Source organism: Schistocerca gregaria, chromosome 4, assembly GCF_023897955.1.
Source record: "Schistocerca gregaria isolate iqSchGreg1 chromosome 4, iqSchGreg1.2, whole genome shotgun sequence".
Classification (NCBI taxonomy): Eukaryota; Metazoa; Arthropoda; class Insecta; order Orthoptera; family Acrididae; genus Schistocerca; species Schistocerca gregaria.
In genome coordinates this window covers 651,571,855-651,599,564 of record NC_064923.1, presented here as the reverse complement: position 1 = coordinate 651,599,564, position 27,710 = coordinate 651,571,855, and the positions used below count along the sequence as shown (strand labels likewise).

The 27,710-nt window shown below is 38.6% G+C and overlaps 1 protein-coding gene across 8 annotated transcripts in view; it reads left to right on the top strand.

The window, feature by feature from the left end:
* The window catches only part of LOC126267340 (DNA mismatch repair protein Mlh3-like), a 127,580-nt gene that overhangs the window by 73,405 nt on the left and 26,465 nt on the right, over positions 1–27,710 (top strand). For all 8 annotated transcript variants that reach the window (XM_049972460.1, XM_049972459.1, XM_049972455.1 and 5 more), the window contains one exon: positions 5,845–6,014. In XM_049972460.1, coding sequence (XP_049828417.1) covers positions 5,845–6,014 — 170 coding nt within the window. The remainder of the gene's footprint in view (positions 1–5,844; positions 6,015–27,710) is intronic.

Here is a 27,710-nt window from a genome sequence, read left to right as displayed (position 1 = left end):
CACCACTTAGAGGAGGTACTGAGTCACAGACAGGCACAATGAAAAAGAATACTACAAATATTCACCTCTCAGAGCCCTTCATCAAAGAGCTGGTAATAAGTTTCGAGTGTGATGCAGACCCCACGAAGCCATGGACCCAAGTTGTCAACGATGCACTATGCAGGCTGGGGTGACTCCATAATGGTGTGCGCTGTGTTTACATGGAATGGACTGTGTCCTCTGGTCCAACTAAACTGATCTTTGCCTGGAAATGGTTATGTTCGGCTACTTGGGGACTATTTGCAGTAGTTAATGAGCTTCATGTTCCCAAACAATGATGGGATATTTATGGATGACAATGCACCACGTAACTGGGCCACAGTTGTTCACAATTGGTTTTTTGACATGACTATGAAGTCTTTCACGACGGAGTCCTTGACAGTTCAAATGAATGATCTGGCCACCCAGATTGCCTGACATGAACCCCATTGAACATTTATGGGACATGATCTAGAGGTCAGTTCACGTACAATATCCTGCACTGGCAACACTTTCGCAATTATATATGGCTCAATATTTCTGCGAGGGCTTCCAACAACATGTTGAATTGATGCCACATCTAGTTTCTGCACTATGCCAGGCAAAAAAAAAAAAAGTCCTTACAATGAAATGAACACCCTTAGCTGCTTACAGGCGTTGACATATGTCAATGGGGACAGGGGACAGATGAAAATGTGTATCCCAACTGGGACTTGACTGCAGTGATTTACCTTTGGAACGCCTCCTGCGAAACCCACATTCTCAACGTCACATGGATAGAGCGTCTGCCATGTAAGCAGGAGATCCTGGGTTCGAGTCCCGGTCGGGGCACACATTTTCATCTGTCCCCGTTGACGTATGTCAACACCTGTAAGCCGCCAAGGGTGTTCATTTCATTGTAATTTCATTCTAACGAGCTGCTTGGTCACTGATGGTATCTGTTCCTTCGGACATGTCCGAAATAACATATACCATCTTAGTAAAAAAAAAAAAAAAAAAAAAAAAAACACAACTTGCACACATATGGCCACTGTGGTCTCTGGGTACTAAGGCATTTTGCCTTAGCACTCAGGGACCACAGTGACTCTGTGCGCGCGCGCGCGTGTGTGTGTGTGTGTGTGTGTGTGTGTGTGTGTGTGTGTGTTTTATCCAAAAGCTGAGTAGCATTCTTTTTCATTGTACCTGTTAACAACTCAACACCACCTCTATCAGGTGAGCATGAATCTATTCTTTCCATATTATTGTACAGTTATGTAGTTTGTTATTTTTATCATACAAACTGATGAATAGTTCTCAACCATCCTTTATATAAATAGCACTTAAGGAAATTTTTTTATTGTTTACAGTAACAGTGCAGTAGGTACTTAGCTTTGTTGTCATTGGGAATGTGACTGTTATCATTATTTGACACTTAATTACTGTAAATACATGTATGCTGACACTTCTGTAGATGAGCTAAAACTAAACTTTTAACTGTATCTTCTACAGCAGCTTTTAATCACCACAGTATCCAAATTTAGCAACACTGTCAAATTTTAGCAATATTTACAGTGTCAGTGTTGTGAGTTGTATCATGATATGCTGCTATTGGTATGGACATAAGAGAAGTGCTTTTTTTGTTAAGTTGGTCAGGAAACAAAACCTTCACACAGGACACAAAAATCCACTCCCTCCTGTGGGAAAGGGCAAGTGTATGTGGAAATTATTTTTCTCTGTTGTTTTGTAGGTGTGTAAATCAAGATTGAATTGAAATTGGTTATTAATACTAGGAGAAAATTCCTGGAAATCTTATGGGGTAGTAGGTCCATAAGAGTAGCAAGATTTTTGAAGCCCACTCTCCAGAATGTTTGGTCATCTGCTTTGCACAATATGTTAATACTCCCTTTTGTTGAATGAATGTGTTGTTTGCTTCTGCTACATTTCTGCAAAAGATGATTTAATGAGACAAAAATAATTATAAATGTGCAAAATAAGCTAGCACCCTTGTAAACACAAGGAGAGAGACTTTGAGGTGCAAAAGATGCTGAATAGAGTTCTTTGAAAAATTTATATCTGTAGTTTTGTCTCAGTGGAAAACAAGGAATTTTACACATTGGTTTTCGTTTAGTGTATGTGTGTTTGTGGTACCTGCAGGTAAGTTTTGCTTAATTAGAATTACAAATATGTTTCTTTGTTAGAGTCATCATCATCATCATCCTGACATGACTCAGTACTTGGAAGACTGTTTCGTTCTAAAATTAAAGTTTTCCTTCCTTGTCTTCATGGAACATTCTGCTGCTCTTCTGATGTTTAGTCTGTTGTTTAGGACATTTTTTAGGATTCTTTTGTTGAGCATCTGTTTGAAATGTTGTAATGCTTCTTCTTAATACTGATGTACTTACTCTAGTATTAGTTGCAGTCCAAATTCATGCAGTATATTTTGATTTCTTTTTCTGTGTCATACTGTGCAGGCTATTATCCATTCATTCATTTCTTCATTCATACATTCATTCCACTGTGGCATTACCTATAATTTAAACTCAGACTGTATTGATTCTTACACAAATTATGCAATATACGTTATAACCTCGCACACAGTACTACCTCGCATCACTGTTTTTATTTCTAGCACTAGTTATAATAATAATAATAATAATAATAATAATTAGAAAAAAACTATTCCTATTATTTAAATAGAAACTACGCCTACTATCAAATCTAGCTATGTCTGCTACTAATACAAAACATCCTTTCTTGTCTGTCAAATTCTATGATGCACTCCATTGCATCCTGATCTGTAGGCCCCTGCTGCCAGTTCCTTCAGCCCTATTGAGAGTGTTGTGGTTACATCTGCCTCTTTCACTATGTTTGCTCCTGGGTTGCAGGGGCAATTTCCCTGTTCTGAGGGAGTATCATTGTTGCTGGGAAGGAGTGCAGCCACACACTGGCTCACGTCTTCCCAGTTCTGGTTCCTTGGGTGGAAGCACAGCCCACAACTGTGTTTCGCTCTAGTGTTGTTGCAATGGCTGTGCATGCAGAGTTGGCTGTTCTTCTGCTGACCTCAGCTGTCTTCACTGCATTGCTCCTCGATTTTCTGTTGCAACCTCTCATAGTCCAGTAGATGGGACTTGAATGATAAGATGATGTGCTGCCCAAGCTTTCTTTGAAACAGTGTTGTCAGTGTTGCCCAAGATCTGCTATTCTGTCTCACAATGCAGTATCTCCTTGACACCAAGATTTCCGTGCTGATTCAGTTGCTGCCAAGCAGTATCAGCAACATTGGCATACAGAAGACATCCCCAGATAGTATGTTCTGATGTACATTCTCCACCATATGCACACTTGGAGGTTTGTCTTCTACCAATTTGATGCCAATAGCCAGTGTAGGTCTCACGACCAGTCAAGAAGTGTGTTAGGCCTCTTGAGGATTCAGATGCCTCATTCCCTGCCTCTGTTTTGTATTTGGCAGAAAGCAGTAGGTACACCATGCTGTTTGCACATCATCCCATCATTTTTGCAACAGTTGGAGTATCTTATTATGAATTTGCAACTTGCTTGTGGCATGTATTCCTATTGTTCTTTCTTCAGCCAATACATTGCTGCTTTTTTCCATATCTGGAGATCGGTTGGACATATTCCAAGTATTACTTGCAATGCCTCATCTGATACATTGCCAAAAGCTCCCATCAACCAAAGAAGTATTCCCCATTGCACCCTGTTTACTATCCGTGTTGATGTTCTGAGCAGAAGTCTGTACGTACAAGCACTCACACAATATCCCATGATTGCAGTTAAGATAATGTGATGATACATTCTTATTGTTTGCATTGGCAGTGTATAATCATAACTGGAAATACTAATAATTTTGTCCATCATGTTCCTGATTCTCTTGCTCATTTCTTCAAATGTGGTTTATAATTTTGTCATTTGTCCAAGGGGATGCCTAAGTATCTGTTCATGGACTTCTTTCCTATCCACATTGTTCATTCCATGTAAACACAGTGCACACCATTATGGAGTCACCACCAGCCTGCATAGTGCATCGTTGACAACTTGGGTCCATGGCTTCGTGGGGTCTGCACCACACTTGAAACTTATTATCAGCTCTTTGATTCTTTTTCATTGTGCCTGTCTGTGACTCAGTTCCTCCTCGAAGTGGTGAGTAGCAGTCTATTAAACTATCCACATTGTTCAACAATGGGAAGTCCAGGATAGAATAATAACTGAACCCTGCCTGCCTCAATTTATCCATGATCCACTCCTACTGCACCTAAATCATCTCCTGTTAACTTTCCACAATTTTCTATCCTTGAACATTTCCTCACTATCATTCCACAAATCCCTCAACATGGAAACCAACCTCACATCCACAAAAATAATCACAATCCACCATCTTACAAAAGAAGCTCGCAGTAACTGTTGACATTGGACATGTTCGTGCCCTGTTGCCAACCTACTTTTGGTTAGTATTCACAGAAATTAAAAAAATGTTGTATTAGGGCAAAAGAGTTTGTTGTTATGTGTCATGATCAACTTTGGTACTACAATCCATGATTGATTACGAAATTGTATCAGAAGTGCTACATTGCCAGTTACAAACAAAATAATGATTGAAACTTTCTGGCAGATTAAAACTGTTTGTCACACCTGGACTATAACTCAGCTCCAAGTCTTTTGCAGGCATTGGTAATACCAACTGAGCTATTTGAGCAAAGTTCATGATCCACCGTCACAGTTTAGCTTCTGCCACTGCCTCTTTCAACTTCACAAAAGCTCAGATGTATGCCTTGCTGACAAAAGCTCTGATGCCTACCTTGGTGTATTAGCACTCCGGAAGGAAATGATACTGTGAACAAATAACTTAGTCACAGCCTAGGGCAATCTGTTCCAGTGCTGTCCTACAGGGCATGGGTGACCACAAGCGCCCATCATCCTTGCCACAGGCTGGCACAGGTAATAACGGCTACCTGCCAGGCTCCCCTATGTACCATGTTTGTGTGTATGAGACATTTGCCTATCCCTGCCCTCAGACACTCAACCAAGGCTTACAGTCATGAACGCCATGGCCTGACTGCCAGGCTGCACACATGTGAGATGTTGTACACTCCTGTCCACATCTGCCCATCATTGCCTGACTGAGGACACTCGAGCTAAAATGGCAGAAATGAAGTTTCAAAGCTGTCTGCAACAGCATTAGAGGGAAAATTCATTCTGAAAACAATACCCTAATGTGTGCCTATGCCACTTCTGTGCAGTATCCTTTCTTCCCTGTGTGCTAGTCCAGCAAAGTATACCAGATAGCTTCTGTGAAGTTTGAGAAGTAGGAGATAGCTATTAGTATTGTACCTGATTGGTTCAGTCAGTAAGAACATTGCACACGAAACTCAAAGTTCCAGGTTTGAGACCTAGTCTAGCAACAGTTTTAAATAGTCAGACACTTTCAAAATAGCACCCACTCCACTGAAGAGTAAAAGATTTATTCTGGAAATAAAACAAAACCAGGATTTTTTTCATTTCGTACACATAACTGTCATTCATCCGCAAGTGAGCTGTTGACTCTTTTTAAAATGAAATTCCTTGAAACTTGCATTTTAAGAGGCATTTAGTTTTGAATGTATCTATCTGATAAAAGAAATCTATATGTACTTAACTGCAGTCCTATTCTATCTTGAAAGTATGTAAGTTAGAACAATTCATTTAAAAGACATCTTTAAAATTCGGATGGTATCTACCAGAATATTTGTTTTTTTTCACTTTGTGACAATACATTGGATGCATTTAACTCAATATTTTTGTATTCTTAATTATTACTGTTTATTTACAAAAATATTTATGTTCCCTATGCAGAGTCTAAAAAACTTGTGAAGAAACTATTACTTGATGCTGAAAGCCGGATGAAGCACTCCAGAAAGCCCGATGAATCATTGTATGAAAAGAAACTTGCAAAGTTGTCGGCAAAAGTATCGCAGATAATGTATCCAACAGAATACAAAAAAAATATATTTTGTAATATGCATGTAAGTATTATTTCTCAATAACATGTATACTGATTCATAAATTGTAAAAATGACATTGGAATAGAATGGACTTACAGTCTCACACTCATATATTCAGTGATGAATGTGTTAAATCTGTATGGAATGGGAATTACTCAGCAGAACATTTCAGTGAGTGGAACAGTGGTAGATATGTTAGATACTGTGTACAGATTGTTTATGAGAAACATAAAATGCACTAAATGCACCATTGATTGCACTGCTTGATGATTGTGGCCTTTGTGCCTAGAATTGTGGAGTTGACTGAAGCTGTGTGAAACCCCTTTCAAAGTAAACATCCATGGCATAACACATTGCACATGGTTTTACCATATTGAATTAAGTTATGTTACCCATAAGTTCAACCAGTTCATCATTAGCTTCACTCACAAATTATTTTAAAGGTCAGATGGGAGAAAAACCAATGGAAATGGATGCGGATCCAGTGATGGGTTCAGAGGGGGGTTAATAGTTTCTAACCTACTCCTCTCTCTCCATTTCCACCCCCAAATATAATGTGCTGTCACTCCCACTTCTGACGTACCTTAGTGGCATAAGATTTTGATGATGATAATAACACTAACATATAAACATAAATAATCTTTTTTAATTTAATAATATCAGTTTGCTTACATTAATGCTTAGCACATGACTTTAGCTTAACTTACAAGAATAATAATTTATGTGACATGAAATTCAAGTGTGCACTCAAGCATTATCAGTATTTTAATTGTGAACTCAGGCTTGCGGAATATGGCTGTGCAAGCATGTAAGTGAGAGAAATGTTATTTTTTTAGTCATTATCACCTATAGTCAGGAAAGTTGAGTGCAAAAAACGTGCCAGGCGAACATGATCAAAGTTACAGTTTGGATTAAAAAAGGAGAGTCAATTGAAAATGTTATTTCTTCCTTTGTATGTGAAACATTTGCAGGGTTAAATGATTCATTGAAGACTGTAGCCACCTTCGCTGCTTTGACAAAAGGATTGTTTTGTATGGATCATGCTATGCTTTTGCATAAGTCAGAACAATTTTGAATTAGGGGAAAAGTTCACCAGTGATTGTTTCCATATCTCATAAATGTGAAGCACAATGCTTTTCTCCTGTGGTAACAAACAGAGAACTCTGTTTTGCTGTAAAGTGAAAGAAGGGACGATGCCACAGGGTTCATCTTGGGTAAATTCCTTCTTTTTATTTAACCAATGATTAAGCATTCTGTTCTTCCAGTGACAAAAATATCATTGTAAAAGACTTGTAATATAATGTAAATAGTTTATCTAGTAGGTTAACAGATAAGATCAGCTCATGGCTTACAAAGCAGTAGTTATTATTTAAGTGTAAGAGAGAGAGAGAGAGAGAGCGAGAGAGAGAGAGAGAGAGAGAGAGAGAGAGAGAGAAAGAGAAAGAGAAATCTGTCTCGCGTGTGTCATGCTTGTATGTATGTCCAGCACCTCCTCCCAAGCCCCTGGATCAATTTCAACCAAATTTGGTACACGGATGGAAAACTTCATTAGTATCAGCACTGCATTTAGAACCCCCTTGCTCTCATGGGAATGGACATAACTCAGAAACGTGTTTTTCAGCCACTCTCATGTAGACTGCCCTGCACGATAGGCACATTGTATGGGAGAAGAATTGGTCTGCCTTACCAACCTGCTTTGCAAGGCAGTCTTCACATCAGGGGCAAGAAATGATTTTCCAGCCCCCAAGACATAGGCTGCCCAGAATGACAGGAGTGTTTTGTTGGAGTAGTATGAGCCGCCCTTATCAACCTGCTGTGCAGGGGAACTTACTTGTCAGTGACAAGAAATGGTTTTGCACACCCTGATGTGTAGGCTGCCCTACAAAGCAGTTCAATAAGGCAGGCTAATATTACTCCCACACAACATGCCTGTTACACAGGTTAGCCTACATGGCAGACATTGAATAAACAATTCTTTGCCCATATCTAATGCTCCTGTGGGAAAACCATTTTTGGCCCTGATGTAAAGGCTGCCCTGTACGATAAGTGTGATGTGGGAGTAGTATCGGACTGCTTTATCAACCTGTTTTACAGTGGCTACTCATGTGGCTGGGCAGAGCTAGAGGTATGTTGGGATGGATGGAGGAGGGGGTGGACAGAAAGAGGGGCAGGGGACATGGTTAGGGAGAGAGGAGACAGGAGCAGATGGGCAGAGAGGGGCCAAGAGGAACAGGGAATTGGGGGGGGGGGGGGGGAGGGACAGAAAGAGATGGTTAGCGAGAGGAGATGGATCTGGAGAGGTGGCAGTAAGAGATAATCAGGAAGAAGTGGGGAGGAATAAGTGGACAGCGAGAGGAGGCAGGAGGAGATGGATAGGAATAGGGCATTAGGGGGAGGTGGAAAGGGAGATAGGGGCAGGAGGAGATAGGCAGAGAGTGAGGATGATAATAACATGGACAGAGAGAGAAAGGAGGAGAAGATGAACAGAGGGAGGGGGAGGAGGAGAAGATGATGCAGGAGATATGTGGAAGGAAAAGAAGGGTAGTGGGTAGGTGGAACAAGTAGAGGGGAGAGGAGAAAATGAACAGAAAGAGGAGGATGAAGAATAGTGGACAGAGAGAGGGGTGAGGAAGATAGTGATTTAAAATGGAATGATCATATAAAGTTGATCGTCGGTAAAGCAGATGCCAGACTGAGATTCATTGGAAGAATCCTAAGGAAATGCAATCCGACAACAAAGGAAGTAGGTTACAGTACACTTGTTCGCCCAATGCTTGAATACTGCTCAGCAGTGTGGGATCCGCACCAGGTAGGGTTGATAGAAGAGATAGAGAAGATCCAACGGAGAGCAGCGCGCTTCGTTACAGGATCATTTAGTAATTGCGAAAGCGTTACGGAGATGATAGATAAACTCCAGTGGAAGACTCTGCAGGAGAGACGCTCAGTAGCTCGGTACGGGCTTTTGTTAAAGTTTCGAGAACATACCTTCACCGAAGAGTCAAGCAGTATATTGCTCCCTCCTACGTATATCTCGCGAAGAGACCATGAGGATAAAATCAGAGAGATTAGAGCCCACACAGAAGCATACCGACAATCCTTCTTTCCACGTACAATACGAGACTGGAATAGAAGGGAGAACCGATAGAGGTACTCAGGGTACCCTCCGCCACACACCGTCAGGTGGCTTGCGGAGTACGGATGTAGATGTAGATGTAGATGGTCAGAGAGAGGGCGGTGGATGAAATGGACAAATAGAGGGAGGAGGAAGAGAGAGAAAGAAAGAGGTGGGAAGATGAGGTAAGCAGAGAGGTGGAATGGGAGGGGGGAAAGAGATGGATGCAGAGAAGGGGTAGGAGGCATTGTATCAAATATATGCATTGAATCCGTATGCGAGTGAAGCCATAGGGAAAAGTCTAGTTTTCAAATATTTTTCTGTCTTGAATTACTCTGTCCTTTTGTACTCCTTTAACAAATTTTCCATCAGAGTGGAGAACTTCAGTTTTAAATGTAGACAGGAGCGCATCCGTCATGGGGAAAATGTTTCGTATAGAATTCACATTTTTCAGCAACAACTGCCATTGAAGAGTGCATGTACTGCTATGCAAATCTAAAACAACCAAGACATTTAAAAGCATTTTTCAGTGATGTATGCAATATTTTACTACTTGGTTTTTGGAACAAACTTGTTACATATTATTGTGACATTAGCCAGAAATATGTTTTGCAAGATAATTAAAGATGTAACTATGCTTGCCCGAAGCATATCATAAGCTGTATATGATTCTTGGGCAGTGCCAGGTGGGAAGCATCTCAGGGAATCCAGCCAGCAGTTTAATGAGTTCATGTTTAATTGCCAACCTGAAGAAGGGTTGTGATGTTACTAATCCGGTTTTAGACTGAAGTCCATGACAGCACCTTAAATTTGTAGTCTTATTGAAAACAATGTAGGTATTCAGTGAATTCAAATCATAAAATGGACACAACACCAATGATTTAAGACTAGTCCACACCTTTAATATGTTTAAATTATATTTGAGCAATTACCAGTTTACTGTGCACTTTAATTTATAATTCACAAAAAACAAGTTGGAAAATGTCGCACAGGTCCTCATTGGTGCTGTGATTTTTTTCTGTCAGCGTAGATATGAACAGTTTTTTGTACGAATAACAGTACACTGTAAGGATGGAAAATCATGAAACGATGACACAACCATTGGTACACAGTACTTAAGGACTGAATGTCTGACACAGTCCCAACACACAATTTCTATGCATACAGCTTATTCGCATCACATAAGTGTACAGTGCATTCATGCCAAGCATACACAATGACAGCCCTCCATGAGACAGCCCATGGTTCCTCCCACTTAGGCACAACCATGTAGACATAACATCTGTCTGTGTCAGGCATTCCTTTACAGTCAGTGACAACTTCCCACGTACTTGCAATATTCATTCAATCTCGTTGTTGCTGTCCTCTCTTCCACCCTGTACTCATGCATATAAACCCTTTTCTCTGTCAGAGAGGTCACAAGCAGCTTCGATAGGGGATATTGAACACCTAGAATACAGTTCGGGTGTTGCCAGCAAAGGCTTCTAGTGCTTAACATGGCACATTCACCAAGAACTTTTTACCCAGTGTTCGTGGTAAACAAATTGACCACAGTTGTAAAATACTTTATTGACTGAAGTCTTGCACAACAGAAGTGTATAGCAACTTATATTATGCAAGACATCAGTCAACAGAGTATTTTACAACTGTGGCAGATTTGTTTACTATGAACATGTTGCAGAATAGTTGTGGATGTTACACAATTTTTTTTTTTTTTTTTTTTTTTTTTTTTTTTGTGCATAGATCTTACTTGTGCGATTTCTGAGTGCTGACTTTCATAAAGATGTTAACTGTGTGGGAGCTGGACACAGACTGAGGATTTTTGGGTGGGGTGAAGTATATATAGATTTGTGTAATGATATTTTGTGATCTGATATATTACACATTAGTTTATAAAACCGCAGGGTAAACATTTACTAGTTAAGATGGTCTATACATTCCAATAATGATTTGTTTTATCTTGAAGATACTTGGTTTATAAAAGTGTGAAAGTTTACAGTACTATCCACAGTACACCTCCACAATGACTTCCCTACTTACATCTAAACTTTCAGTGTTTAAAATTTTGCTAATTTATGCAAATTATTAATCAGAGGCTTAAATAACTGAGGGCAGTACTAGGTTTAGAAAAATAAGCCACCAAAAGTATTATGTCAGATGCTGAAATCAGAAACCATATTGGCTTAAATGGCAAAAGTTATTTTGAGTGGACCAGACTTTATTTATGAAGATCTCTTACATTAATGAGCTTCCAGGAAAATGACTTTGGTTGCTGGAAAGAATGAAATTAGGGCTTCCTAATGCATGATATCAATCCTCTCAAACTGCTGATTATCTCTCGTACTAATTTTCATACAACATCCTATTTTGGCAACTTTGGGTTCTCTTAATTAACAAGTTTTTAAGCAAAACTGAATGTCAGTATACTGGTAATCAACAGGCTGTAATCTGTCACATTGATAATTAAGTTATGTGATATATTGTATGAGCAGTAGTTTGGCTTTTTTATGTACACAGCACACTATGTGTTTATAAGTAGATTTAGATGAAAGACAGGGAAAAAATTAGTTATTTAAAATGAGTGGAATAATATCAGTGGAGTAAATACACTTTGCTAAGTTTCATGATCATTGTTAACATAAGCTCTACATGTTGTTCCATGATTGTGACATGAAGGAGCAACATTATTACAGAGAGCAAGAATTCTGCCTCAGTTAAATGTATTTTGAGTATGGTAAAAAAAACCTATATAAAATGACCTTCAGCCGTAAGGTGAACTCCAAGTGCAGAAGGTGAAATGAGATGTTTGGTAGTGAGTCCAACCTGTCACTAGCTATTATTGAATTGAAAATTCCATCAAGTTGTTTTATTAAAACAGTAGCAGCAGTGTGGTGGTTTGTTGGACACTTAATAAATTAACTTAGATAAATACTCCATAAACTGACTACACTAGCAAAAGTTGGAAATAACTGAACACATGCCCTTTGTTAGAATCTGTTGTATTTATTTGGTGTTGAAAGTTCTGGTAAAATATAAGTAATCTATACTAGTAATAGTATTGTAAAACTCTTGTGTCAGTACATTGTAAATATTTGCCAAAAACTGACTGCAGGTGATGTAGGACGTGTAACAAAATACAGTGAGACTATTTTAAAAACATAGTCTGTTTTAACATGCTACTCTCCAAAACTGCTAGACAGATTTTCATGGGGTTTTCATAGGTGATTTGAGCATAGCGAGTGGCAACATATAGGCGTCATCAGACTGTGGAAAAAGGAAGATACCTTAATTTAAAGTTTTAAGAGTCTGCTTGTGGCGTAGTACACCACAGATAAGGGAGAGAGCAAGCCATATTTGTATTGAAAAATGAACACTACGAAGTCACAAGGTTTCAGTTAGGCTGGTAGATAACCTCTTCATAGACAGTATAGCACATTTTCAACTTCTCTATTCACACCCACCTGCGGGTCATCTTGATAGTCACCTTGGAGAAGGACAGTGGATATATTTTAACCCTGAAAATATTACAGATCATTTAGGAAACCCAGGATACACAACTTTGTTGGCTTACTTCCAGCTTTGTGAAACTGATTATTTTGCAAAAACTGTTGTATAATGAAGTTCTGTCATACTGTACTTATGAGAAGCAGTGATATATCTTCAATTATAGAAGGAGTGACAGAGCTTTATACAGCCCGCTTTGCATATTTAAAGAACACATTATTGGAAGGGTATTTACAATTCATCTAAACAATGCCAAAAGTTTCTACTTGTTCTTGCATTTAATACAATGAGGGGATCTATTTCTTTTGAGAGTCTGCTAATGGATAATGGGATCGAATATCCCGCTTACTGTAATGTTTGCTTATAGTGACACATACTTAATGATGACAAACACTGGGAGGATGCTCTGGTTAAAGCATATGTTAATGACCGTCCACATCACTTGTCATTTGTTTGCATTTTGATGTGTTTTTTTTAATGTCTTTTCTGATGCTACAATGTTGTGGCAAAACTATCAGGATAAGCTGCCAAGAAACACGCGATCTAGTGTTTGGACAAAATATAGAAAGCAAATTGACTGATAGATTGCAAATTAGTGCTCTTAATCAATGCTTTGTGGCTATTCAGAATTTGGGTATGTCAGTTGAAAGAAATACATTTCCTCAGTACAGCCTGCCAGCACCAATAGTAGAAGGCAAATACATCAACAGAAAGTACACAGTGGAAATAAGTTTTAATGTAGCAGAACTTGTGGAAACCTTGCAAAATGGTGCCTAAAATGTAATGGGAGAACAGTGCACAGTATTTAAATTCTGTTTTCGGATGCAGTTTGTGGTAGAGGGAAAACATTCCTCACTAAAATCATGTTGGCCCAATTAAGAGCCCAAGGAAAAATAGCTCTTTCCATGTCTTTATTGGTAATAGCAGCCACTTCATCACCTGGTGTTAAAACTGCTCACACAATGCTTAAGATCCCAATAGATTTTGGCTTGTGTGAACACACACTATGTGACACATCCAGCATCAGTGACTAAGCCAGGATTCTAATCATACAGCAGTAGAGGTGATTGATAGAACCCTCAGAGATATTCAAGAAACTGTTCCACCTGTGGACGGTGTTGTGATCCTTTTGTGTGGTATTTTAGGCTGACATTACCAGTGAGCAATAACGGATGAGATAAGAGCATGCGTGAACAGCTCAAGTCTGTGCAACACATAAAATGGATGCAGTTAACAGTGAAAGTATAGCTGTAAATAGGAGGCAACATAGATTCACACAAGACCTCATTACATCCTTATACGTGATCAAATGCAAACAACTCATGAAAACTGTTGACGTTGTTAGGGGGCTACACTGACACATACAAATGATTAAGCTGCAAGAATTATCTCAGACATACTTACTCATGTTGAGACAGAAGATGTAGAGTGTATCTCTCTTGACAGAGTTATGAAGCAAGATGACTCTGCTAACTATCCAGTAGAATTTTTAACACTTTTAGTGCGCCTTCTTTCCCTCATACAAAACTAATTTGAAAAATGGTGTCCTGAGTATTCTGTTGTGAAATTTAAGCCCACCAGAATTGTATAATGGCACAAGGCTTAAAACTACTTCCGTCCAATGCAACATCATGGAAGCAGAAATTTTGACGAGAAGTAGTGTAGGTGAGCGATTTTTATGCACCGAATCCTGCCCATTCCTAACAGTTTCCCATATTACTTTAAATGTGTACAATTTCTGGTGACCTTATCTTATGCCATAACCTAAATAAAGCACAAGGCCAGATACTTCATGTTGCAGGCAGAATGTATCATAAAAGTTGTGACACCCTGTCTCATTTTTTGTTACCCCATTGACAACAGCACCCCAAGTGGACAGCAAGTAACACTTCTAAATACAAAATCAGATGAGTGCAAATACTAATGTTTATACTGATTTGTAATATTGTTCTTACTATAGGTGGGTACAATGTAGCACCATAAAATTTGACAATAACTAGAAAATGATGCCACATTTCTCATTATTTATCTTCCTAAGGATGCTGGGAGGAACAAAATGGTACATTACATGGCAGTTTACTTTAGATTCTCTGGTAACACACAGACATTTACTGAATAACGTTGTTTTCCTTTAATAACAGAAAATTGCTAGTAAGCACTAAAAGACCTGACTTTTTGCAGAAAGATATCGTATATCTGCACACCAATGCTGAATTTTGTTTGCTACACTTTCAGCCAAATCAGTGAATGTGGAACGTAAGGAATGTATATGGAGTGGAATATCTACATTATTTAATGCACTAAATAAGTTGCCACAACTGTAGCTTAAGGGAAAACCACACAGGTTTGATAATAAATCATCAAAAGCAATAAGACTGATTTCCAACACAGAGTAAATAAATTCCACTTTGTTGCTAAATTTGAGTGACAAACTGCAAGAATCTTCAACACGTTCACACCTGAAGCAAAAGTAATTACATTTACAAAAATATTCATGTATTAGAAAGTCAAGTGAAATGTAAGAATGGATGAATCATTAGACTCGTTAAAAAATTAAGTGTTAAGGCTAATAACTGTAGACAACAACAGAAATATATCTTTCTAACACATGAAATATGTGTTTATATTCTCTTGCTTTCAGCAGAATAAGCTTCAAAGATTCACATATTTGAAAATATTCCATCTCATTGAATCACTGTGACATTCTTCAAATGTTTATGATAATTCGTGTCTCTTGGTTATTTATTAATGCATGAAACACAAAAATATAACCACTATTTTTTTAATTAAATAGAAAATAGTTAAAAGCAAACATTATCCTTACAGCATATGTTACTGTGTGCTTTCCGACCACTTGGAGTGGTATTCTCTCTCCAGCTCTCAAATGGTAACATGTTTTGCACCAGAGAGTATTAGACTGTGGTTGTGGGTGTGGACCTTACTTCAGATGTTGTATAGAAAGAAGCCTTATACATCAAAAATAAATTCTACCCATATGAAGTCTCAGGCACAGCTATAAATAAATATCGGGGCAACACTGGATTTCTCAGCTAGTTTAGGAGTAAAGGTAACCTGTCACTGAATAGTGGAGACATTGAGTTGTCAACATACTTGTAAACATGACTGAAAACATTAGTAGCTTTCGGCTCAATTCTCTCTCTCTCTCTCTCTCTCTCTCTCTCTCTCTCTCTCACACACACACACACACACACACACACACACACACAACTAAACCACAAATATTTTACTGTATTTGGAGTCAGGAGGGTAGAAAAATTCAAAACATATATATGAATATAATAGAGGGAAACATTCCACGTGAGAAAAATATATCTAAAAACAAAGATGATGTGACTTACCAAACAAAAGCACTGGCAGGTCGATAGACTCATAAACAAACACAAACATACACACAAAATTCAAGCTTACGCAACAAACCGTTGCTTCATCAGGAAAGAGGGAAAGACGAAAGGATGTGGGTTTTAAGGGAGAGGGTAAGGAGTCATTCCAATCCCAGGAGCGGAAAGACTTACTTTAGGGGGAAAAAAGGACAGGTATACACTTGCACACACACACACACACACACACACATATCCATCCGCACATATCCAACCTTCCCTCTTTCCTGATGAAGAAAAGGTTTGTTGCGAAAGCTTGAATTTTGTGTGTATGTTTGTGTTTGTTTCTGTGTCTATCAACCTACCAGCGCTTTTGTTTGGTAAGTCACACCATCTTTGTTTTTAGATATAAAACATATATATGATGTGACATATCCCAAAATCTGGTGCAGCAGCTTCTTTATTGTTCTTAGAAGCAGAGCAATGGATTCTCCATGCTTGGCTTCAATAGCTGCTTCATAACTTATACCTCCCATCTCATTTTCTTATTTTCTCCAAAGCAGCTTTTCTGAATTGCATAGGTGAGAGCTGTCCCCATATATTTTGATCCTGTAACACCCAGGCCTCAATCTCTGTACACCCATTTCTATCCCTGTTCTCACACCTTTCCATTTCCCACTTTCTGTATCAGTATTTTATGCTCATTATTTCACTTGAATCCCTCAGTACAATTTGGTTCATAGGATTTTTTTATCTCGCGTAGTTCTCTTAATGTTTGCTTAACATTGTCCATCTTTTCTACCTTATCACCGCATGCAGTATACCACTACTCCTTCCAACACCAGGATTAGATCTCTCTGGTGTTGTATTTCAGTTCATTTCTCCTACTGTTATCAGATATCATAGTTTTCTTTCCTTATTTCTGACCACATAAAACAGCCGTGATGATAAACATTAACTATCTCACATAATTTTGGCACTATAACTTTCACACATGGGTAACTGATACACCCCGTGCTACTATGGTAACCACAGACAGACAATTATTGTTACTTTTAATGTGAGGTATGCTGAATTCTCATTAAAACTTGGGATTCAGTACGATCTTTATTATTGAGATACACTTAGTGCAATGCGTTCCTGGATTTCATTAAAAACAGTTTACAAAAACCAATTATAAATTATTTTAGTTCCTGACAAGATGATACTTTTTAATGTCAAAAGAACATTGTTTAGCATTGAATAGTAACAATATTTTAATATGCAGCTAGCTCCCCCAGCAACATCTCTGCTTCAGAGATACCCATGCATAAACTGTTGAATGGAAGGAATAATTTTGTGGGCATATTGACCCACCATGGGAATCTCTCTGACAAGGCAGACAGAAAGGTCTTTGACAAACAGTGAAGTGGCAGTGCTTAGTAGACAGTGGACTGTACAAACAAGGTAGAGGTAGCCCATGCTAGTAAAGTGTTACACCACATAACCTACTGTGTACCACTGGCAGTATCCTACCAACTTGTCCACCAAATCAGTTTCTGTGGACAACTGCTCAAGGATGTCAGTGCAGCAGGAGCAGTGTTGTCCATAAGCTAATCATATATTTAAAACTGAGTGCAACATTCAACAGTGCACTGTTTCTGTTGCTAACACCGGCCTTGTCACATCTCAACAGTGGCCACCGGCTCCAAACCTAATATTAGAGTTTGAGGACAATACTGCCTCCTTTCAGCAACAGTTGCAAACTATATACAACTCTGTGCTGGCATTTTCTGCATCTTCCAAACTGCGTATTTGATTCGAGCAACTATTGCCCACTCCACTGCAACCAGTTGTGTCTTACACAGATCTGCAGGCGTGTTGCATAACATGTCAACAGATGTGACTGTTCAGCCGCCTTTCTCATTGCAGCAGTCAGACATACATTTAAAACTACCACCATTCAATGCTGCACATCCAGAATTATGGGTCATGAGTGTGGAACATATTTTTGAGACTTTTGGAATTTCCGATGATACCACCACATTTGTGCACCTACTCTGCCATCAGGTGGCACAAGCTGAACTCATCAGTGGCATTATCCTGACCCTACTAGTAAGGCGTAAGTATGGCATAACGAAAGCCACTGTATTACAGAGACTTTCACACACTCCAGAACAGCAACTTCAGGTGGCCATGTATGAGCAGCAGCATCAGGAGTTCACATCATCTCAGCTTTGGTGGAAACTCTGTGCAACCATTGATGTGTTTCTTATGCGAGAAACAACATTGTGGACCCCTTAGCTTGTCTACCCAGCCCATGCCACATGGCAACAACACACTAGATACCACTCGCCCCCTGACTGATGGCTTGCTGATTTCCCAGCCTTTTCGGCAGCACTGCCTGTAAGTGTTGCACGCCCTGTGATTACCTAAACATTGTCAGTGGTCCAATATAGATGCATCAACCCATGTAGAAGAAACAAGTAACGTTTGGCTTTTACACACTGCACAGGCACACATCACCACAATGGTGCCCATACAGTGGCGCCTCTTTGTGCCCAACCTCGTGAAACATCAGCAGTTCGTGATAGACATGATATCATACATCAGCTCCCTGCCATAACTCAGCTTGTTGACATTTGCACCAACAGTACCCTTACAACTCCATTCAGCAAACAACTCGGAAATCACGGTACACGGCACCACTGTCTACACTGTGCTCCTTTCGCCAAGGCTGCAATGCATTCTGTATCGTGTACATCACTGAGCCAGTCATTGGTGTGGACTTTTACGCTTTCACCAGCTCTTTGATCCACTGATGGACACTGTTTCTCTGCTTTTGAGATAGTTGTAATAAGCAAAAGCAATATCTGCATTTACATCTACAGCAATACTCCGCAGATGACACTTAAGTACCTAGCAAAGGGTTCACTGAACTATCTTCACAATAATTCTCTAATACTCCAATATGTAACAGCATGCTGAAGAAAAGAACACCTACTTCTTTCTGTGCAAGCTCTGATTTCCCTTGTCTTATTATGATGATTGTTTCTCCTTATGTGCGAGGAGAAAGTTGGTGACTGAAATTTTATGAGAATACTGTGTCACAATCAAAAACACCTCTGTTTTAATGGTATCCATCCCAAATCGTGTATCACGTCAGTGACACTCTCTTTCCCATTTCTCGATAACAGAAAACATGCTGCTTTTCTTTGAACTTTCTTGGTGTACTCGGTTAATCCTATCTGATAAGGATATCACACTGCACAGAATAAAGAGGATAGACAAGCATAGTGTAGGCAGTCTCTTTAGTAGATCTATTTCATCTTCTAAGTGTTCTGCCATTAAAACACAGTATTTGGTTCCTCTTCCCCATAACATTTTCTATGTTTTCTTTCCAATTTAAGTTGTTTGTAATTGAAATTCCTAGGGATTTATTTGAATTTATGGCCATTAGAGGATAAATATACAATTGTACAGCTGATAGCACAAATATGCATTTCTCAAAATATCTAACAGCCAAATACAGTGACCAACAAAACATGCTATATCTTATCCATACTTTCTGCTCTGAATGCATTTATTTCTTCAAATTCTGCATACTGTACAAGCCTTCCATTCTTCTTAAGTTCAGATTGGTTAATATCACTTCTCTGGTATGAGGAATTCTTTCTATTACAAAGAAACCAAATATTGTCAAAATAAAATAAAAAAATAATATTACACAAAGCCTGTTCAACAATGGAAAGAATTGCATTTCTGTGACTACTATCAGTTTGCCAGCTAGTTTCCTTCTTGTCTTTATTCCTGCCTTTATCAGTTACTGCCTGTGAACTTTTCCACGTTGGCTCATTATTCTGGTATTTACTTTTAGCATTATTTAATATAATCATCTTAACTTTACCCTCAGCACCAATAGCCATTACTTTTCTGTCAAGGTCAATTATTATTCCATTGGGTACCATCTATTCAAGCCCCAATTCTTTGCTTCAAATCTGCTACCACTAACATGGACTGTTAGAAGTAGATTCCATCAATGTCAGAGCTAAGTAGTATTTTCTCCGCAGTCTTATTTCTTTTGAAACCTGTGACTCCTGTAAGGTGAACATTTTTTACAGAAGGATACTTCCATTTTTTGTGGTCTTCCTCCCAAATTCTGTTGGGTATTACGCTAGCTTGACTCCCAGTATCCACAACCATATGTACTCTTTCCTTCATTAGTGTTCCTGTCACACACAAATTATGTACCGGTACTGAGGATTCCTCTCTCCAGCTATTACAACAACTCATTCTTTAACAATGGTTTTTTTTTGGAATCTTAATAGTGCTGTTCTAAATGACTGTTTGACTTTGAAGTACTTGGCTAGTGCAAATGATTTTTTGTTGTTTTCTCTTCCTTAATTTCTACTGTTTTTGATGTGTGATTCTCTCTATAATTTTGGTAACTATAATTCTGCCTTTTCATATAGCAATTGTTATTCCTTTCATTAAATTTATTTCCAGACCTCTGTCTTCCGTTGTGGTTATAGTTTTCTTCTCTACTGACATCCAAAATATTTGTCCTCTCGGTGTTGATAACTTTTCTAGAATTGAATAAATCATCTAGGTTACCTAGAAATTCTAATAATTGTTGTGTACTGCTCTGCCTTTTCTCACACAGTCCCTCTGACACTCTATTTGGTAAATGACTGGTGTGTATTTCTTTTAAACGGGGCTTCTTAATCAACTCATTTGAATGCTTCTCTTCATTCAGACAATATTCTCCTAAATGTTGATAACCACACAACCTTTCTCTGTATGGCATCAGGCTAAAAACTTCAAAGCCTAAGTTTATTTGTGCTTCTTTGACCAGTGCTTTGATCTGAATCTTTGTGAAAACTGTTTGATTGAGGTAAAACTCTCTAAGTTCACTGTACCTCACTGGTACCATAAATCAAACACTTTTACTCCTCATAAGCTGAGGAGTAAAAAACACAGAACCATATGATGCTGGCAAGCTCAAGGGTTTATTCCTTGAGTCTCACTCACACTGTCAAGCATTTCATCGCATGATTGTAACTTATCTAAGACCCATCTCTGAGGCGTGGCAATTTTGGCATCCTCACTGTCCTTGAATTGCATAATATGTGTTGACTTGTTGTTCCTTCTTGTTAATGTTCTTTTTTTTTTGTATTGATTTAGTGCAGGCAGAATTGTGCTCTCCATCCTGTTTCACTTCAGCTACTTCTTTGCCATACCTACCCTGTCTCACTTCCAACTGAAAAATTCCCTGATTCTATTCAAGTTTAGGTTTGGATATCTCATGATTTACAATTTCTGTGTGGTCCTTAACAACCACAAAAAGCACAAATTTTGTATCTTCCCTTTTAATATCCCCAACACCAGTTTTATTTCTTGTTTTATGTCCTCTTCCATCTGCCTTAATTTCCTTTTTCATTCATTTTTTACCTTGGTCATCTTCTCCATGATTTGTCTAAACATTTCATGTGCGTTCCCCTACATGCTGACTACCATTATACATTAAAATAAGCAAACAGAATTTTAATTTCTACCTCTATCAGCTTTTGTTCTTTATATTTTCTTTAACTATTACCACTAAAAATATTAAAGAGTACCACACTCCAAAAGGTCTCAACATTCAATACTACTGAGAACACAAATAAATAAATTGTTTATCACAGACTAATCTGTTGTTCTCTGCAGCATGTGTGTAGAACAGCATTTGACATCTGGCATGATACCACCAAACTGCAAATGTTGAATTATAGCAGTCTCCAGTAGCTCGATCATCATGGTAGGATGTCCACATGCTCTTCTCCAACTGGTTGAAATTGTGTGCACAAACTTTCAGAGCATCGAAGATCCCAGTAATGACAAAATATCTTGCCAACAGAGTGATGTTCAAGCACAGGTGATATTTCCAGAAAATTGCTGATTATATCGGCTATCATTTCTAATGAGCCTGGCTGTCACATTGACAATTATATCAGATACCATAGTTTTCTTTTTTCTATTTCTGACTACATAAAATAGGCATGATGACAAGTGATACATGTGTCATACAGACTACTGAAAATTTTGGCCCTGCACAACTTCCGTATAGTGGTCTCTGATAGCCATGTTTTATGTTTTCTAATTCATGTTGACATTCCTTTTTCCAGCCTCTTTAATTTTTTTATTTTTAATAATTGTCTCATATGACCACAGACCATTGTTTCTTGTGGAAAATGTCACCAGTTGAATATGGCTAATTCAAGAAAAGCCTAAAAAAGTAACAGTCACAATATTATGAAACGGAAAGTTGCTACTTGCCATATAACGGAGATGCTGAGTCGCAGATAGGCACAAGAAGCAATAGTCACCTTCAATTAATTTCATTAACTTAAAAATGCAATACTGGTAAGAATTGTTGCAAATTTTGTGTACAAATTAGGGCCATGGTATCTTGGACAATCAGTGCATTTGTTTTATCAAAATTAGTAAACTGAATGGTGTGGTGCTGATTCAAAATAAGCATCTAACTATCCCTCTCTCACAACTAAGCTTACTCATCCAAAAAAAAAAAATAAAAGAAAGATTAGGGCTAGCCCTAATTGACACTGCCACTTTCCAACCTACCAACAAAAATAGACTTTTCCTCTAAAGGTGTTGCCATCATTATATCATAAAAAATCCTACAATATTAATCTACACAATTTTGTACCAATCCTCCCCAAACACCATGTCGAGCTTGAGAATTAAAACATGCTATCCTCCTGTGTTTTAATATAAATGTATACAGTGTTATAGGCCACCAACTCATATATTGAATGGGTAATTCAGTACGTAAAGGAAGATAGATTTTCAAGGGGATTGGAATGCAGTTGTAGGGGAAGGTGTTTCTTCTATGGGACAATGTGGGCTTGGTAGTAAGAATGAGAAAGGAGAAAGACTGATTGAGTTCTCCAATAAATTTCAGATGGTAATAGCAAATATTCTGTTCAAGAGTTAAGAGAAGGAGTTATATGTGGAAAAGGCCGAGACATACAGGAAGATTTCTGAGATTACATCATGGTCAGGCAGAGATTCTGAAATCAGATAATGGATTGCAGAGCATACACGAGGGCAGATATAGACTCAGATCACAATATGGTAATGACAAAGAGTAGGCTGAAGTGTAAGAGACTATTCAGAAATAATCAAAAGGGACAAAGCAGTGTGATATAGAAGTACTAAGGAGTGAAGAGAGACACGTGAAGTTCTCCAAGGCCGTACATACTACAATAATGAATAGCTCAGTAGGCAGTTCAGATGAAGAGGAATGGACTAAAATAGGAAATCATAGAAGTTGGAGAGAAAAATGTAGGTACAAGAAAGGCAACTGCAATTAAACTGTGTGTAACAAGAAATACTGCAGTTGATCGATGAGAGAAGGAAGTGCAAAAATGTTCAGAGAAACTGAGGAATATAGGAATACCAGTTATTTAGCAGTGAAATAAATGGGAAGTGCAGGGAAGTTAAGGTGAAATCACGGCATGAAAAATGTGAAGAAATTGAAAAAGAAATGATTGTCAGAAAGACTCAGCATATAGAAAAGTCAAAACAGCCATCTTGAAATTAAAAACAAGGACATTAACATTAAGAGTGCAATGGGAATTCCTCTGTTAAATCCAGAGGACTGAGTGGATAGGTGGAAAGAGTACCTTGAATGCCTCTTTGAGGGGGAGGATTTACCTGATCAAGTGATAGAAGAAGAAACAGAAGTTTACAGGGAAGAGATAAGGGATTTAGAAGAGCTTTGGAAGACATCAAATCAAATACTGCATAAGGGATAGATAACACCCAATTTGAATTACTAAAATCACTGGGAGAAGTGGCAACAAAATGATTATTAACATTACTGTGTTGAATATGCAAGAGTAGCGATATTGCAGCAGAATTTTGGAGTAACATCATCCACAGAATTCCCAAGTTTGTAAGAGCTGACAAATGCAAGAATGTTGTTGATAAAGAAGAACAGAAAAGAAAATTGAGGGTCTGTTAGGTCATGATAAGTTTGGCTTTAGGAAAGATAAAGGCACCAGAGATGCTGTTCTGGAGTTGTGATGATAATGGAAGCAAGACTGAAGAAAAATCGAGACACGCTCATAGGATTTATTGACCTGAAAAAAACATTTCTCTATGAAAATGGTACAAGATGTTTGAAATTCTGAGAAAAATATGGTTAAGCTATAGGGAAAGGCAGTTAACATACGAGGGTTGAATGAAAAGTAAAGCCTCCACCTTTGTTAAATGGGTTTGTATGGGAATATTTTAATAAATCAGATGCAGAAATAATCCTTAGAATGTGATCTTCAATTACCGGTTTTTCATGTTTCCATATAATCACCTGCCCATTGGATACATTTCTGTCAATCATGAACAAGTTTTCTGAAGCTGTCACGTAAGAAGTTGACACTCTTTTTCCGCAACCACAGTCTCACAGTCCTCTCAACATCTTCAGCAGAAGCATAATGATGTCCCCATAGATCGTCTTTCATTATCGGCAACAGATGGAAGTCAGATGGTGCTAAATCTGGACTGTATGGAGGATGCCGTATGGTGGTGAGATTCAGTCTCTGAAGTTCTGCTGTGGTGGCATGTGAAGTGTGTGGTTTGGCATTGTAGTGCTGTAGGAAAACATTTCCCTTTTCCTTTTGGACTCTTGATAGCCATTTTTTCAGAGTTCACAGAGTTTTGATGTAATGCCTGCTGCATACCAATACTGCCAACTGTTGAATAGTAATGAAGGTGGAGGCATTACTTTTCAGTCAACCCTTGTACATTATGTACAAGAACTAAGAGGGAACAATAAGACTGGAGGATGAAGATTGAAGTGCACAGATTAAAAAGAGTGTAAGACAGGGATGTAGTCCTTCACCCCTATTGTTCAATCCATACATCAAAAAAGCAATGACAGAAATAAAAGAAAGATTCAAGAGTGGGATTACAATTCAAGGTGAAAGGCTATTAATGTTAATATTCACTGATGACATTTCTATCCTCAGTGAAAGTGAAGAAAGTTACAGGATCTCTTGAATGAAATGAACAGGCTAATGAGTATAGAATATAGACTGAGAGTAAATCAAAGGAAGACGAAAGTAATGAGAAGTTGCAGAAATGAGAACAGTGAGAAAATTAACATCATGATTTATGGTAAAGAAGTAGATGAAGCGAAGGAATTCTGGTACTTAGGCAGCAAACTAAAAATAACCCATGATGGATGGGGGACAACATAAAAAGCAGACTAGCTCTAGCCAAAAAGGGTATTCCTTGCCAAGAGAAGTCTATTAGTGTCAGACATAGGTCTTGATTTGAGGAAGAAATTTCTGAGAATGTATGTTTGGAGCATAGCATTGTGTGGCAGTAGGGCGTGGACTGTGGTAAAACAGGAACAGAAGAGAATCGAAGCAATTGAGATGAATTTCTACAGAAGAAGTTGAAAATTAGGTAGACTGATAAGGTATGGAATGAAGAGGTTCTCCACAAAATCTGGAAGGAAAGGAATGTATAGAAAACACTGGCAAGAAAAAGGGACTGGATGACAGGACATCTGTTAAGACATCAAGGAATAAATTCCAAGGTCCGAGAGGGAGCAGTAAAAGACAAAAACTGTGGAGAAAGACAGAGAGTGGGATACATCCAGCAAATGATCGAAGATGAATGTTGCAAGGGCTACTCTGTGGTGAAATGGTTGGCACAGGAGAGGAATTCATGGTGGTCCACCTCAATCCAGTCACCGCATTGATGACTGAGGAGGGGGGAAGAGGTCACCAAATTGCAGTGCCTGGGCCTTTACTTCCAACTCTCAATAAAATTTATATAGACCATTTTCACTATGAACAAAGGAATGCCTTTTAATTCGTTACAATCATTATAATAATAAGACCTTCACTCTTAGTGCCTGGATATCCTTGAATTTATGTGTAGATGACTGGGAGCTTCTGTGGTCCGATATCTCTAGTAGATAGCTCTGTTGTCATCATGCCTCATTCAGGCAGTGTACAATACATGCAATATAATAATCACAACTGCAGTTAAGGATAAATGTATCCTTTTATGTAGCAGCTCAGCATTCCGCATGGTGGAAATGTGTGGGAAGAGAAACACTCTCTGAAATCAGGAGAACAAAGTGGTATCATATACTGTCCACCCCTTCTCCACTCACCCCAATTTCCCCCTCACCAATATCTTGTTTGTCTAATCAAGCTATGTGGTGCAGTGGTTTTCACAGTGCGTATGCATTCGGGAGGCGCTGGGTCCAGATCCGAGTATGGTCATCCTGATTCAGGTTTTCTATGGCTTCTCTAAACCAGTTAAGGTGAATGCGAGAATGGTTCCTTTGAAATGGACGTGACCAATTTCTTCCCCATTTTTACCCTGTCTGAGCGTGTGCTGTCTCCAATGCCCTCATCATCAGTGGGATGTTAAATCTACCTTCAATCCTTTTTCGTCTCATCTGCTCAACTCCACTCACTAGAAGACTTCACAGCTGTATCTCTGCAACACTAGGACAATGTAACAGTGTGTGTCTGTGTAGTCTGAAAAAGAATATTGTTGTTTTTGTGACTGTTGATCACTCATCTCCTTAAATACAAGGAGAGGTGTTATATTTACTCATTTCATCTCTTGTAATCCACATAGAATTTTTCATATTTTTTACTAAGTTTGTAACTTTACTAATTTTTAGCTACATTTGATCTGCTTTGTGGGGGAAAATTAATTAAGTTTCTTCAGTTTCCTTATATTGCTGTCAGATAATGTACTAACTGTGACTTATCTCAATCTAGTTATTTGTTTTCTGTTGACTAATTCTCTAGTCACCTCTTGATTTTGTATTTGCAGTTTATCCGTGAGAAAGGGCTTGACAGTTTCAGTGTGCTCAGTGTCATCAGTGAAGTGTTCTCTATGTCTGAAATAGTGTGTATTTTCAGACTGTGAATGCTGTTACTCTTAAACTCTGAATGGCTGCTTAGACAAATGGTCTAGTTATTACTTGATGAGGACAGCTTTACATCTGCAGCTGCTCTTGTGCTTGAACATGCAAACTGTAATGAAATCACAACTTTTTCCTAAATGATGGGAAGTATTTCTTCTGATAACAGTTCTTTTATGTCTTCTTTTGTTTCACTTCTGTGATGTCTACATCTACATAAGATACTCTGCAAGCCACCATACAGCACACGGTAGAGGGTAACCTGTACCACTACTTATTACAAGGGTAAGTCAATTATTATCTGCAGAGTAGTTATAAAATGTTACTGTAATCAAATAGGAAACTTAACAAGAACATCATTTTTCGACATAGTGTCCTTGCATTTCAACGCACTTGGTCCATTGTTGTACAAGCCTCCTGATGCCCTCGTAAAAGAAGGTTCTCCATTGAGCTGCGAGCCAGGAATGCACCGCTTCTTTCACTGCATCGCTTGAGGCAAATTGACGGCCCCTTAATGCCTGTTTGAGTGAACCAAACAAGTGATAGTCAGCAGGGGCAAGATCAGGACTATATGGAGGATGATCCAATACTTCAAATTCGAGTTTCTGGAATTTCAGCAATGTGGGCAGCAGTATGCAGACAGGCATTGTCGTGCAACAACACAACACCTTTTGACAGCAATCATTGACATTTGCTTTGAATTGCAGGCTTTAGTCTGGCAGTAGGCATCTCACTGTAATGTACACTGTTTATTGTTGTGCCCCTTTCTCCATGATGTTCCAGTACTGGACCTTGTGCATTCCAAAAATCCGTAAACATAACTTTTC